We start from the raw sequence: 15,474 nt of genomic DNA, 5'->3' as shown, positions 1-15,474 counted from the left end.
ACCAAAACCCACAGATGACCACGTCGCAAGGTCAGTCCTCCGTGTCTGCAGGTTCTGGATCTGAGGACTCAACCAACCACAGATGGAAATTTCAATCCAAGCTTGGGTGAGTCCTCGTATGTGGAACCTGTGCACACGGAGGGTCCAAAATAAGCACACATAAGTGGGCCCACACAGTTCAAACCCATGTTGCTTTGCCCTCTTCCAACACATGAAGTAATTCACCCCATCACAGCTTCCCCCAAGTCAGACACGACTGACTGGGACACAACGAGAACGTGCACCTTTAGGTGAGCAGTACTGGTCATGGGCTGGAGAGTGGCTCTGAGAGTAGATCTTAGAAGTTCTCCCCTCAAGGGAAATAACTGCAGCTACCTGAGGTGAGGAGCGCTGGCTCGCTGTGCTGATCGCTCGCAGCACATACGAAACCGAATCGTATCGTGAGCCTTAAACCTGCACAATGTGCCAATTATTTCACAGTAAAACCGGGGGCAAAGCTACTTTTATCAAACGCTTTTCACGAGTGTTTAGCTAATGGGTTTTTAAAAAGATAAAAAGAATGAGCTGCTTGCCTGCACTGTCCCGTGTGCACAACGCCCCTCTCCAGCCCTTAGGTGACGCCCTCCAGGCCCTCCCAGCCTTCCCATCGCGCCGCAGGGGCACTGACTCCCGAGTAGTGTGAGAGAGGCCACGCGGGGTCCCCGTGGGGCGCCCACCCCCACCCTGCACGGCACAGCCCTGACCCCTACTCTGGACGCTGCTGCTGCTCCCCTGGCCCAGTCCCCCAGAGGTTACAAACTCTGCTGACAGGGTCCGATGGCCACATGGGACCACTCAGAGATGGGGAGGGCCATGGGGGCCACATTTGGACGGTAGGAGGTGGTCTTTAATACTAATAGTACCTAACTGAGTCTTAAAAATTAAACCCGTGACACACACTCAGGTGTGACTTCAACGGCAGGGCAGTGGGTGAAACCCCCACCCCCGACGCCCCCAGTGCCAGCTCGGGGGGAAGGTCTGTGCAGCTGCCGCTTTCTGCCACGCGCACAGGCCCCACAAGAAGCCAGGGTGGTGCCGCACGAGCCAGCCTGCAGCCTCCTATTTTATACGTCCCCCCAAAATATCGTGGGCAACTTTTAAGACACCCCACACAGGTGCCACTCTTTGTGCCCAGGGACATGGTGCCGGTGCATGGACAGACCTTGGGTTAGTCAGCCATGCCCCCGGGTGAGGCAGACCCCAACGGCCCTGGGCCTCCGTGGATAACTCAGCACAGCTCTCTTGTGATAGTTTAAGGTTTAACACCACAAACTCCCACAGCCTCGTGGCTTACCACGAGAGAAATTCGTTCTCTTTCGGCTTGGCGGCCAGAAGCCCAACCAAGGGGTCGCAGGGCGCTGTCCGCAGCTCTGAGGAGCCTGCTGCTGCCGGCCTGGGCCCCTGTGTCCCAGGCTTGAGGCACCTCCCGCTAGCCCTGGCCAGCCTCTCCCTGGAAGGACACGGTGAGTCAGGGGTCGAGGGCCCACCCTCGTCCTGGGATGAGGACACCTCGAGGGCCCTAATCACATTTGAAACAAGGAGGTCGTGGGGGGACACGAGTTTCTGGAGGACACTATTCAGCTCACTTACCCCATCCACGTTCACCAAGGGACCCACGACCTCCGAGCCACACCACCGCTCCTCTCAGAGACCCCGAAACTCCTTCCCACCAAACCCAGGCCCGGCCCAGCCCGGCCCTGCTCCGCATGGACCAGCCTCCCGCTGTCCAGGCTTCTCCCCCTGCTGCCCTTCCCCTCCCCGGGGCCCAGAACCCGAGCACAAACGCAGCTTCCCAGGGACTGCTGGCTTCCCGGGTTCTGCAGGAGAAGCAGAGCCACAGTGTTGAGCGCTGGGCGGTACCGCAGCCTTCGGCGGCCCCCCGGAGCCTCCCCCACCACAGACAGGCTTCGCTGATGGATGTGCCTTCCCCCGCCCACCCCCACCAGCCTGAAGTCCCTGGAGCTCCTGTCGTCCACTGCACTCTCCATCCAGCCCTCCACCACCAGCTGCAGCGAGAGCTCCTCGCTGAGCCAGGTGAGCCTCAGGCCTGGGGGGAGCCGGGTGGGGTCCCGCCCCCGAGAGCGGGGTGAGGACGCCAGCATCGGGCTTGCTTGTCTGATGGGCTTGTCTGAGCGTCTGTGGTGGCCCCAGGAGGCTGCCCAGGTGAGGAACAGCAGAAAAATCAAGTGAGTGACACAAAGCATTCTCAACTGCGGGGCCGTGTGTGAGACAGAGAAACAGGCAGGGAAGCGTGTGGCTCAAGCCTGGTGCAGTGAAACCAGCCGGTGTCCCCGACAGCACTCTGTCCCCGTGGTCTCCACGGGCCACTTATCATCCCAGACAAGGACTGCCCTGAGAGTCTCTGGGCAGCAGGGGCACAAGGTCCCTGCATTCATCACCGAGCCGTTGGAGCCCGGGGTCAGAGTTCAGTTGGAGAGACTGGGGCTGGTCCTCAGTGGGGCTGGCATGACCTCCAGAGGCAGCTTCCGTGCCCAGAGAGGGGTAGAGTCTGAGGGTCTTCGGTTTAACGCCGTGACGAGGTCACAGCTTAAACTATGGCCAGTTACGGCATGACCTCCCCCCCAGCCACTTCCCGTGACCCCTCCCGGCACAGCGGTGGCAGAGGCACTGACCATCTGGTGGCGCCCCAGCCTGGCCCTGCCCTCTCATGCGGTGGATGTCACACTCAGCACAGGGGCCCAGACAGTGCGCTCAGCCTCCAAGAAGCAAATGATAAAGGTGCGCATGCGGACCAGGCCCACCTGGTTGTAACGGTCTGTCTGAATGGCCGAAGCCCTTCCGTGGGCGCCGGCACTGTCACTGTGTTTCCCCCGACTTTGTGCTCCTGGAAGAAGTCACACACTAGAACGTGTGCGCTCCTGTGTTAGGCACAGCCTTCCCTGATGTGGCACCACAAGCATGACTCTGTCACCATGTGAGACGATTACACAGCCTGCTCAGCTGGCACCCCCAGCATCCGACACACAGCGGATGCACACCGTCCACTCTCTTAGATGCCCAGTACCGCCACCATGATGTGCATTAGCACATCAAGGTTATTTTTAAAAAGGGCTTCCTTTGGGCAAACCCGTTAATAAACTCGCGACCCAGGAACTGCCCTCCCGAGAAGAAAACAGACCCTAAGGGTTCCTGGTGCAACCCAGTGCTGCCGGCTCCCCGGGTGGGGAGCCTGTGCAGGTCTCCTCCTCTGTGAGCCGAGGGTGACAAAATCATCTGCCTCCAGGTTTTCTGGTAGAGATTAAACAAGATAACCCACGCCCTGGCACAGCCCCCCGCACGCAGGAAGCACTCGAGTGCCTGTTACTAGCAAAGACCCAGCCACGAGTGCGGACTGCGCTTCCCTGCAGAGGTGCTCACGGTGACACGCTTATAATAACGAAAGCCTGAAGTCACCAACAACCCAAATTTAGGTGAACGATTACGTAGAACAGGCCGGATGCCCAGTCCTGATAGACGATGAGGATTCTGGCTTTGAAAACGAGGCAATAAAACCGTGCATGCTTGTGATCTGGTAAGCAGGGAAAGCAGGGTCTAGATCACACGTGCGGCATAGCTGCGGCCACGTGAGCAAACCCCAAGTGACTAGGGAAGAAAAGACTGACAGGAAATGCGTGAAAACACATTAGGGTGACTGAACCTTGGAAACTGTTAGCTAAAGTGTCATGTGTGCTTGCATGATTTTTAGAGTAAAAATGTATTAAGTAATACTTAAATTGTTTTAGTTGAAAAGAGAAGGAAACAATGGTACATTTGGCCTCATCAAAACTTAGAGTTAGGGTTGAGGTTAGATCTGAACAGACTTCACCAGCGGGACCCGTGGCAAGTGAGCACGTGGACAGACGCCGACACCGTCAGGCGGTGAGGAAACGGACTAAAGCCACGGTCACGGCCGCCACGCCCCACCGGCGGGGCTCTAACCGGAATGTGCACCGACACCCCGTGGGGCTGAGACACGGGGAGGCCAGGCCATCGGCACCTCGAGTCAAATTCGTCCTTTCATGTGGCCCAGCCACCCCATGCCCGGCTTCACTGAGAGAGTGGAGGATGGGCACATGGGGCTGCCATCACAAAGGGCCAGAGCCCAGGGTTTTATGTCCTCAGGTTCTGGCGGCCAAGCTCTGAGTTCAGGGCGTCACTGAGTTTGGAGTCCTCTGAGGCCCCATCCTTGGCTGTGCCCTCCGTGCTGTCCGGCAGCTCGGCCCTGATCTCCTCTTGGCACAAGAACACAAGGGGCAGGACCACCCCCGCCGTGGCCACATTTAACATCATGGCCTCTGCGGAGGCCCCGTCCCCAGATGCGGTCACGTTCCAAGTCTCCAGGGCCAGGACTTCAGCACATGAAATGGGAGGGGACACAGTTCCGGCCGGAACTCGGGGGTGGGGGGAGGGGCCATGCCACCAGGGACCCTTCCCTGGACCCAGGAGCCCCCGAGGTAGCGTGACTCGAATCCACCGATACTGGGCTTGAATGTGGGGGGAGGCAAGCGCAGGTCAGCAGGGCTCCTTCCTAACCTCAGGGATGACCGTTCCCACCCTCTCGCCAACAGGAACTGGCCGCCCAGCTGAGCTCACCTGCACTGAGGTGAGTCTGAGAAATAGCTCTAAGCCCATCTGAACTCAGATTCCTCGGGACAGTAATTCCTCCGCAGAGGCCACAGGGCATGGACAGAACACGAAGCTGTTAGTGGCCGCCCCCGCCTTGCCGGCTCCTCCGTGTGCCCCCACGCCTCCCCGGCTCGAAGGGCCCTCTTTCCTCCTCCGCGTCTTCCTGCACTGACGTCTGGGCTGACACGCAGACACAAGTAGCGCTCACGCATTCCTCTCCCTGTGAACGTGCGTGGGGCCAGGTCTGCATCATGATGGGTCGGGGGCCAGCGGGCTCCAGCCGTCCCGGCCGGCAGCCCTGGGTCGGGGCGACTTTGAGATGAGGTTTGAGATGAGGGGAGCCTGAGTCTTTAGTACCCAACTAGGTGTTCGTTGTACCCATCTAAACACAGCAGTAACAGCGTGTGAAATAAAAATACCCCCGCCGCGGAATACCACCTCGAGGGCAATGCCCACACAGAGCATGAACACCTCTCCGTCCCTCCGCACGCTCACAAACCCACTCACGTCGACAGGCTAGGCCAGCGGGCACGGGGGTCTGGGGACCCGTCCTCCTCCCCCATTTTATTAATGGACGTGTTCTGGGGGGACCAGCGCTGTGTCCCCAGCAGCCCAGCTCCACGAGGAAGTCCCACTGCCTTCCTGAGTCTTGGTCTGGAAGCTCCAGCGTCCTGGGCCTCGGCCCTGGCGGCGTCCCTGTCTCCGCAGCCTGCAGCCCAGAGGCGCAGGCTTCCTGGACAAGACTTTGGAGACCAGCCTTGAAAGCCTCCGTGCCGAGAACACCCTTCTGCCAGGAGGAGGGCAGGGTGGGATGCTGGCGGGTGGAGGCCCTTCCAGCTCTGAGACGCACCCCTCCCTCTCTGCTGGAGCGTTCTGTCGTCTTCAGTCCAGACTTTACGTCTCCAACAGGAAAATGAGCTAACCCTGTTTCATGGAAGGGTTACCTGTGTGAACAGTAGTTACACTAACACGGTGTAAGTTTGCAAATCCCCTGGCCGGGATACACAACCAAGTCTGGCCCTTTTTTGCTGCAAAGTGTTTCTAGGGTAAACCTGGCAATTTGCTCAGGTGAACAAACTGGCATCTGGACAGCCGCGGCCAGACTCACTCCAACCACACTGACCGCACAGCTGAGCCCCTGCCCCTGGACACCAGGGCCCTGGGCTCAACCTGGCCCGAAAAAGCCCCCTCAGGTGGTGCCTGGTGTGTGAAGATGCGGGCCTGGGACACTGAGTGGAAGGGGGGCTCCGCTCCCAAAGGCTTGCGGATGGACGGGTGGGGCTTCTGGGCTGTCGGTCTGAGTGGCAGCCACATTGGTGCAGAAGCTGACCCGGTGGAGGGCACGGAGGAGTGCGGAGGGCCCGCTGCGCACGGGAGCTGCTTGTCCAAGGGTGAAGGGGCTTCAGCTGCTAGGACCCACCAGGCGGTTTGCTTTAATTTTCTACCAGCGGGTGGAAGGTCTCTCAGCATGTATGTCCTTCCCATGTGAGCCTTGGGCCTGTTTCTCACAAACCCCGAGCCCCTGAGTCCCCCCCACCACCATCCGAGGCTGTGCAGGCAAGCGGGAGACCACGGCGGCAACACTGCAGGACACAGCAGCCCTGCGAGAGCCCCCCCACAAGGAGGGGCTTCCCTGTTGACGTGGGTCTTGTCCCCTGCCACCCCAGCAGAATGAAGCGTAAGGAGTTCCTGTCGCCGTCCAGGTGCCCGAGCTCCGTCAGCAGCCGCAGCCTGGAGGGCTCCCCGTCGCTGCAGGTAAGGCCGGGCGTGGTGGGGCCCACGGAGGAAAGTCAGGCCCCTCCAAGCCTGAGGCTGACAGGGCTGGATGGCCTGTGTGACAGCGCAGCGGGGCGGAGCGGGCGGGGCGACGCTCAGACGGCGGGAAGCTGAGTGCGGGAAGTCGTGTGTGCGTGTGTGTGTGCGTATGCGCGTGTGTGCGTGCGTGTGTGCGTATGCGTGTGTGCGTGTGTGCGTGCGTGTGTGCGTGCGTATGCGCGCGTGTGTGTGCGTGTGTGCGTGTGTGTGTGTGTGTGCGCGTGCGTGTGCGCGGGCGCGCCTGGTTCCCGACGCCCTGTCAGGTGAGCGAGTTGGCGGGCAGAGATGCCATGTGCTCGACTCGCTGTTTAAGGGAACAAGACCTTTGATGAGCCTGAGCCGTGAGTTTTGATACAGCCACATTTACAAACATTTTGGAGATAGTGCTGTTTGGTCTTGGTTAATAACTCTTACACCCGAAGATCTACCAGAGAGACTTCTACACTTTATGCCAAAAGTGTTAAATTTTTGATTTTGAGACCAGAGTCCTTATTCTGCTGTTTATTTGTATGAAATGAGGCAGGGGTCCAGGTTCACCTCTTCCCACAGGATTTCTGCCCTTTCCAGCTTCATTTATGTTTTGGGGAGTTTTTCGTTTTTGTCTTGTTTACACCGCCATAGACCACCGAGGGCCGCGCAGACGAGGGGGCCTGTGTGAGCCCAGCTTCATTTATGTTCAAAGTAATTACCAGCAGGGACTTACTTCTGCCAACAGCTGTCTGTATTCCGGAGGTTTTCTGTGTGTTCTCTGTTCCTCAGCCCCTGCGTTGCTGGCCCTCTGTATTTAGCTGAACTTTGTTCCGTGCCATTTTGAGTCCTTTCTCCTTTCCCTTTCTGTGCATTTTTGTGCATTCTCAGTGGTTGCTTTGAGGCTTGTAAGTAACATCTTAAATTTACAGCAGCCGCTCTGAACAGCAGCGGCTTAGTTTCAACAGCACAGACACTGCCCCCACACAACCTGGCCCTCCTGCCGTGGAGAGCGCCACACCGTGCACCATGAACAGAGACGTGTAGTTGCGCCATGCATGTAAGTCACATGGGGGGGGGGCGTCACCAGAGAAAAGCACACTGCCACCGGCTTAGGTGTTGACCTGTGCAGGCACCTTGCCCGGCTCGCCGCCGCTTCTGTGGCTCTGAGTTGCTGCCCAGTGTCTGCATTTCAGCCTGAAGACTCTGGAGGGCCATGTGAGCTGCGCAAGCTCCTTCAGCGTCTCTGTAGGGCTGGTCTGCTGGTGGTCAGCCCCCTCAGCTTTTGTGTACCGGAGACTGAGTTTCTCCATCATTCTTAAAAGATCGTTGTCTGGGGTGCTGGAATCTTGGTTGGCGGGCGTTTTTCCTCCAGGACTTCCGCGGTGGCATGCCCTGCCTGCTGGCCTCCGTGGAAGCTGCCCAGCAGTCGGCTGTTGGTCACGCCGGAGGTCTCCTGCCTGAGTTAGCAGCTTCTCTTGCTGCTTTCAGAATCCCCTCTTTAGGGTAAGAATCCAGCTGTTGCAAATCTGTGTGGATTTTCTGAGTTTGTCTTGCTTGGCGTTTGTTAAGCTTCTTGGATCTGTAGATTCATGGTTTTTAAAAATCGGATTTGGGAAGTTTTCAGCCATTATTTATTCAGCTATTCTTCTGCTCTGTCCCGGGACCCCCACAATGCGTGTGCTGCGCCCCTGGCTGGAGGCCGTGGGTCTGCCAGGCTCCGCACACCTGCCTCCATTCTTTCCTCTGTGTGGTCAGAACGGAATGGGTGACTTCCGTTGTCATCAGGTTTTCTGACCCTCTTTTCTGCCCGCTCACGTCTGTTGTGCTTTTGTAGTGAACTTTTTGTTTCAGTGTTTGTGCTTCTCAGCTCCAGGGTTGGTTTGGCTTCTTTGCACGCTGCCCGCCTCTTTGCTGCTCCCCTCCTCTGTCCATGCTCCAGTCTCCTTATTTCCTTTAGCTCTGTATCCGTGATGTCCCCCGGCTTCCCGAGCGTGTTTAAGACTCTAAAGCTGATTTAATGTCTTTGTTAATTTGGAAGTCTAGGCTTCCTGTCTCTTTGTATGTTTTATGGCTTTTTGTTGGTAACTGGACATCCTGAGTCTGGCAATGTGGTGGCTCTGGTAACGGACCCTCTCACTCCTTAAGTGTTACAGATTGTTGCCTGTTGAGGGCTGGAACTGTGTGTTTGTGACTTTTCCAAACTGCTTTGGCAAAATGCGTATTTTGTGTCACTGAAGTTTCTCTTCCATTATCCCTGTGGTCAGCCAGTGACCTGACAAAGATTTCCTTAAATGTCTGGCTGCAAATGAAGGGGGAAAGATTCTGTCTCTTTACACATTCAAGTAGATGGCACGGAGGGAAGCTGCTGCCACCAAGGAGGCCAAAACCTAGGCAGGCGCCTGTGCCCACCGTTGGGGCAAGGCCGGACCAGCCAAAGCTCACAGCCTCAAACCCCCACAGTGCAGAGTCCCCAGTGGTCGCCTCAGCCAGCTGCTCCCCACGCAGCCGCAGCAGGGCTCGAGGGCCGGGGCAGGGGCTCCGTCCCCCCAGATGCTCCAGGACCGATTGGGCTCCCAAGCGAGATACAGTGGTCGTTGCTCCTTTAGGCAGCACGGTCGCTCAGTGGAGGGCCGGCCTCTGAAGCCGCCCGCCGCACCCCTTGTCCTAAGGTAAACTGGCGCTGCATCATTCGGCGCACGTGGAGCACACCCCCTCAGCACGCCGTCTTCTGCCTGTCCTCCCTGCTGCGCCTGCCAGGCTTGTCACCTGCTTCCACTTCCACGCGAGGCAACGCTTCGCTCCCCTCACCGTCAGAAACCTTCAGGCTTCTGTGGCGGTGCCTCGGCCCACCTTTCCTTCTGGAGCCCCCCTTCCTGCGTGTGTTTCCCTCCCACGTCCGCCCCGAGGTTACCGCCCCACCGCTTTCCTCTGGGGGCAGACGCTCTGTGGCTCCTGCAGATCCAGAAAGCCTGTCCCAGCACCCAGCGCCCCGCTGCTCAGCCCGCAGGTGACCCGGCGCGCTGGCCACGGGAGCCGCGCCCAGCCCCGGGGCTCCGTGAGGGCCTCTCGTGCCTCCACAGCACCAGCCTCCGACCACGTCTCTGGGCCCGTTTCTTTCTCCTCTTCGGGGAGTTGTCATTTCTGGCCCAGCAAGGGTTTCCCTTCTACTTTCCCCCTGAAGTTATATTTTTACTCATTTATGTATCTGTTTACCTCTCAACTATAAATCTTAAGTATTGGATCAAGGAAGGGAGCCACACCGTATTGCAAATGTGCTGTTTTGGTAAAGACGTCTCCTAGTGACGTTTTTCCCTCTAGGTCTTGCAAAACTTCCAAAGAAAAACCTTGCATAGTCCCAGCCGCTGGTTCATGCCACACGCAGCACTGAGAGTAGAAGTACCGTCCCTGGCCCTTCAGCGAGTCTGGCAAGAACTCTGGTCACCCCTCCTGTCTGTGACGAGCAGGCACCAGTCCGCTGGGTCAGGGCAGCACAGGGCAAGGAGCAGAATGCTCGCCTTCAGATGTGGGTGAGAAACACTGGGGCTTCCTGGTAGCCAGAACTCAGCACCATCAAGCGGCTGTGTGGAGAAGGTACCCTCACTTCCCTCCGTTTTGGTGCCCCACCTACACGCCAGGCGAAGCGCTGGTGTCTGTCCTGACGCACATGCAGACAGAAAGCCGACACCCTTCCCCCAGTGCAGCCATGGTCCTCGCCCCACACAGAGACGGGCGTTCTGAGAGGTGCGGTGCTGCCCGGGTCCCGTCGGGGAGAGGCAGGTCTGTCTTTCTCCACGACGCCTTCTTGCCGCCACGTCGTCCCCTCTGGCCGTATGACGAAAACCGCATTGTATCTTCCCAATTATTCCTCTTTCTGTAGGTTGCAAGGGATCAACAACAGGAAACAGGGCAGACGGCAGCTGGAGATGCTGCTGAAAATGAAGTGTTCGCTTCAGGTAAGACATTCTGTAGTCTGGGTCATTTGAGAGCTGCTCAAGTTTGATTCTCTAGAGAGTTAGATGTTTGCTAAAGAAATAGGAGGAGAGAGAGAAATCACCGTGGAAAGTCAGGGCTGGAGGCTTGTCTCCGTGTTGTGCAGGACACAATCGAGCCCACCGGACGGTCAGCAGCCAGCTCCCCGACGCCCTGCGCGTTTGCCCTGCCCCGCCCCCCCCTCCCCCCCCCAGTGCCAGGAAGCTGGGCCCAGGAGGTGGAGCTGGACGCCCACTGAAGCAGCCGCCTGCAGGCGACTGCACCTCACCAAGGGCTGCTCTGGGCGTCCTCCCGCCCGGCCACCAGTCTGGGCTCTGGATCCCGATGAGGGACGGGGACCACGCAGAGCAAGGGAGCCTGACCTTCAGTTGAGACAAGAGGTCCAGCGTGCAGTACGCGTGCTCAGAGTCGGCGCCGCCGTGGCCCGCCTGCCAGAGCTTCGAGTAGTTTCAGGCAGAGTGTTCATCATTGGCACGTCTTCATCCTGCCAGACTGCTTTTGAGATGGTGTCACTCAGCTTTTAAACAACGGACTCCGGGACGATGACGTTCCTTCAGGGCACACAAGGCGCTTCTGGAGGGCGCACGTCTTCTCAGCACGCCTGCGATGTAGGACTCAAAGACTCCGACTGCTGGGAAGGAGACTGAGACTGGGCTTGACTCTGACGTAAGTCCACGTAAGGTGGACTACAAGGGCCACGAAGTACGGACGGCTTAAACGAGAGGGAGAGGAGCAGAGATGGAACAATGGAGTCTGCAAGTTGATTACTGGGACGTTCACGCTCTGGACAAAGCGCCGGGGTGTGGGAGGGAGCGCCGGGCCCGGCGCAAGTCTCCCTAGAGGGGATGGTGAACTGCCAGGCAGTGAGGGATTCTCAGGCCGGGGACGGCGGCAAAGAGGAAGCCCAGAGAGAACCCCAGGGCACCTGCCAGCCTGCTGCCCTCGGTTTTCACAGATGCACAGGAGGCCAGTTCAGAGCCAAAGATGGGGTAAGTTGTCCTATAAAACTGGGACCCCCAAATGGCTGTACCCCACTGTGGAGGTGAACCAGAGGGACCCAGTTCTGTACCCACAAAGGACACAGGAACAACTGGCCTTCTCAAACCTTGGGGGTGAGAGGAAAAGAGGAGATCACTCACTGCTGACTGCAGGGAACTCCAGGCTGTCCCCGGCTCTGCGGCAGGCGGGTGGTCCCACAGACCCACCAGCTGAGACCTGACACAGAGGGAGCCAGGCCCAGCCCCCTGGGAGCCAGGCCGAGCCCGTCCGAGGAATCACCAAGAATCACAAACAGAATTGCAAGAGAATGAGCAGCTTCAATAAAAAGTGACTGACCACACATGGAAACAAAGCCCTTGAGTGAGGCCAACAGAAGCACAGCAGAAACAGACACACAGAGACTTCAGGCCGGAGGCAGCAGATGGAAGCACAACGTGACTATGACGATTTTCTTTAGAGAAATGAAAGGCAAAGTTTAGAATATCTGGAGAGAACAGAAGAATGTTTTAAATTACCACTTTTGAAAAAGGACTGAATAAAACACACAGAAATGCAAAAAATATCCCTGAAATGTACAAATTGACTGATGGACTCAACAGCGCAGCAGTCACGGCTGGAAACAGCCCCGGTGAGAACGGCAGACGAGGACCCTGCCGGAGTCGGTGCACCGGGACCAAGACACACCGAACATGAAGAGGAGGGCCGGCCGAGGGCGAAGGCTGTGCTTCCTGCGAGCCGAGTCCCAGAGAGAGGAGAGAGAAGGTTGGGGAGAGGCAATCTTTAAAGAGACAATGGCTGAGAATTTGCCAACCCTGTCGTAGGATACAAATAAAATTAAATAAAATTCTAGACATATCATGAGCAAACTGACAAAAGGAAAGATACTTTAAAATATCTAGTGACAGATTATCTTCCAAGGAGTCATTCATGAACTGACCTCGCTCATCCTAATGGAGGCCAGAGCAAAGCTGAGTCGCACCTTGAGCAGCGAGCGTGCTGGGAGGGCCTCGGCAGCAGCACCCCACCAGCGGGCCTGGTCAGAGTGAGGGTCACACGGACGTTTCCACACGTGAGTCACAAGCGTTAGGGGAAAATGGACAACAGCACTTCTAGAAAACGAGTCACTGGGAGTAACTCTGACAGAAGACGTGCAGGACCCGTGGAGAAGTTACAAAGCTCAGGGGTGCTTTCCAGAGGGGCCGTGTCGCGCTCACCGAGAGCAGGCAGCGTCGCAGACCCAGGCCCACCGGACAGGCTGACGCGGCCTCCATGCCCTGGGGAGGAGGAAAATGGAGAGGGCTTTGGTTTCATCTGTGATGGTGAAAAACGGGCGGTAGACAGCAAAGCTGTTTAGAGAGCCTGGCTGCGTGTGCGAGGCGCACTGGACGCGTGTGACAGCGGAGGGAAGGCTGCCCGCGTGCTCACCTGTTGGCCATGGAGGTGGGAGGGGACGTGACCAGAGAGGACGCACAGGGTCCCCACCCGGGGCTCCTAACCTGGGCTGTCACTCCTTCATTTTTCTCTGATGTGGTGAAAGTTTTTATACTTCGCAATGAGGGTCGTGGAGACCCTCGGCTGCTGAGACTAGGGTCGGGCGGGGGGAGCCGGGCTGGGGAGGAGGGTGCTCCAAGCCCCAGCTGCGAGTGGGCTCCATGTGGGCCCCCAGGTGCTCTCCTGGGGGCCGAGCCGGGAGCCAGCCCCACCTCCTAGCAAGAGGTGCAGGAGCGCCTGCCAGTCTTCACGGGAAGGCCAGCCGTGCGCTGTGGCCGTGGGGGCTCCATGCTGTGTGCCCCCTGCGCCCCTCCCTCCTAGGTGCCCGTGGTAACAGTTCCTTTACCCACAGGAGCTGAGGGTCCTGCACTGGCCGAGTGCCCCATCCAGGAGCCCCTCTCCTCCGAGATCCCGTCTGGGGAGTCGGCTCTGGAAAACCTCCCACTCCCGCACTCTCTGCAGGACGGCAACCAGGATGTGCAGCCCCTGAGGCCCCAGGACGCCCTCCCTGGACGCCAGGAGTGCTGGGTGCTGGAGACCACCGTCATCTATATGCCAAAGCTGGAGGAGGAGCAGGCCATCCAGGAGACGCCCCGAGGACAGTCAGAGCCTGAGCAGGAGGCGGCTCTGTGGGCCACCCGGTCGGCCCAGGGCCTGCGGGCCGCTCAGAGGGAGTGTGGGATTGAGATGACCTCTCTCATCCGTCTGGAGCAGGGCTGCCCCCTCCAAGGGGCCACCAAGCCTGGGGACACTACCTCCTTCACCGTGATCACGATGCCCAAGGACTCGGAGGAGCCCAGGGACGGGCCCCCTCCGGGCGTTTAGAGCAAGTTCATCCCCCAAGACCCCCAAGAAGCCCCCCCCCCCCGCAGAGCTGGCCCGGCTTCCACTTGGAGGCAGAGACGCTGGGCACCTGATGCCCACCTTCAGACGCCGCCTGCACAGGGCCTCATGCTCTTCCTAAGCAGGGGAAGAGGAGGGAACAGAGCCCCACTCCGGTTTGGGCCGCTTGGAAAGGTCTGAACGAGCTCTGCGACTCACTCGCTTCGGAAGCTGTGCTTTAGCGGCAGCGCAGGTTCCTAATCACGTCTCTGTTGTTCCAGAAGGAGGGCGGACTCGAGGCGGGCGGGGTGCAGTGTTTTCACTTTCATTGATTGTCAGTGTTGATAATGGTGATGAATTTAAGTAGCTTTGAAGAAAATTCTTCAGAATTCCTTAGTCAAAAAAAAAAAAAAAAGAATTCCTTAGTCAGTTTTATAGAAAGTCATAAAACTGAATTGTAATGGCAATAAGCTTGAACTCAGTCTTGGTAGACTTTAAGTCCTTGCTTCCGGTGGAGGGCTGCCGGTGAGCCGGGCTCAGAGCTCTCGGGTCCCCCACACCTGAGCCACCCAGCGCTGGGCTCTGAAGCCCGGCGTGAACAGGACTGGTCTGGGCCCAAGCCAGGCCCCAGGTGGGAGCGGCCCCAGCCTCGTAACCGCCACTTCCCTGCCCCCTAGCTGGCCAGGCTCTCGCCTACATTGGGTCACCACAGGCGGTGCCCTGGTGGGCCCAGTGGCAGCCACACTCTGGTGCCACCGTGGTCACGCTTGCTATGACCATGCTTCCTGGAGCAGGTGGCCCTGGGGCAGGTGGCCCTGGGGCAGGCTCCTTAACATTCCCGTTTCCTCCTCCGTGGGCTACGTGAGCTACGTGGTAATGACGTCTGCTTCCCAGAGGCCTGACCCTGCAGGCCCACCTGTGTGGTCCCTCGTCAGGTGAGCACACGTGGTCGAACACCAGTAGACCCTTGGCCTCACCTGCTCACTCCCATGATCTTCTTCAGTCGCTGAGTCTGTCTCCAGGTCCTTCCTCCTGACAGCCGTGTTCTCCCTTGGGGACCACCAGGAAGTCCCCCGTGGGCCCTTGGGCCTCTCCAGGGTGAGCCAGCCCTCCTGCAGCCACGCCCCACCCTCCCTGTCCCCATCAACGTGGTCAGTGGGCCCTGCCTCCAAGCTGGAGGCTGCTGACCCCTCCTGCCTGCCTCCTGGGGCACCCACCCCGCACCTTCTCCCTGCCCACCCCCAGCCCCCTCTGCCTTCCTCCACTGGGGCAGGGTCCCTCTGGGCTGCTAGCTGCACTCTGGCTCCTGCCCCAGCCCCCTAAGTCTGCAGAGACCCGTCCCCCCCAGACCTGCTAGTGGACCTGCTGTCACCCGAGTGACTTGACTGGATTGTGGTCACAGGAGCGGCCTTGGCTGCACGCGTAAGAAAGTCCATGTGGGCTCCTGGGGGAACCCAGCCTCTCACCTGACCTCGACCTGAAGAAAGGTGAGCCTCCAGCATCCGGGGGGGATGGTCTCTGCCTCCCACTCAAGCCCAGAAGCCAGACGGCCCCCTAGTAGGAAACAGGTTCAGAAGCTGGAAAGCACTGACCAAAAGGATGGGCAATACACCCATGCCCACCTGAGTCACGGATTTGAACTAAGACCCAGCAAATGAGACATGAAGAAAGGGTTTCCAGGCTGCAGGATGGAGGTTTCACTACAAAACAATTAGACTTGCT

The 15,474-nt window shown here is 58.5% G+C and overlaps 1 protein-coding gene across 1 annotated transcript in view; it reads left to right on the top strand.

Moving 5' to 3' along the window:
- LOC105081246 (uncharacterized) overlaps nt 1-15,343 on the top strand; it is a 37,241-nt gene extending 21,898 nt beyond the window's left edge. The window contains exons 12-16 of the mRNA XM_045506907.2: nt 1,986-2,073; nt 4,608-4,642; nt 6,333-6,420; nt 10,328-10,403; nt 13,283-15,343. Of these exons, the coding sequence (XP_045362863.2) occupies nt 1,986-2,073; nt 4,608-4,642; nt 6,333-6,420; nt 10,328-10,403; nt 13,283-13,755 (760 nt within the window). The 3' untranslated portion in view covers nt 13,756-15,343. The remainder of the gene's footprint in view (nt 1-1,985; nt 2,074-4,607; nt 4,643-6,332; nt 6,421-10,327; nt 10,404-13,282) is intronic.
- Nucleotides 15,344-15,474: the final 131 nt, after the last annotated feature.

This window comes from Camelus bactrianus, chromosome 3 (assembly GCF_048773025.1).
Source record: "Camelus bactrianus isolate YW-2024 breed Bactrian camel chromosome 3, ASM4877302v1, whole genome shotgun sequence".
Lineage (NCBI taxonomy): Eukaryota > Metazoa > Chordata > Mammalia > Artiodactyla > Camelidae > Camelus > Camelus bactrianus.
The sequence above is the reverse complement of the archived record's forward strand: the minus strand, read 5'-3'. Positions and strand labels throughout refer to the sequence as shown.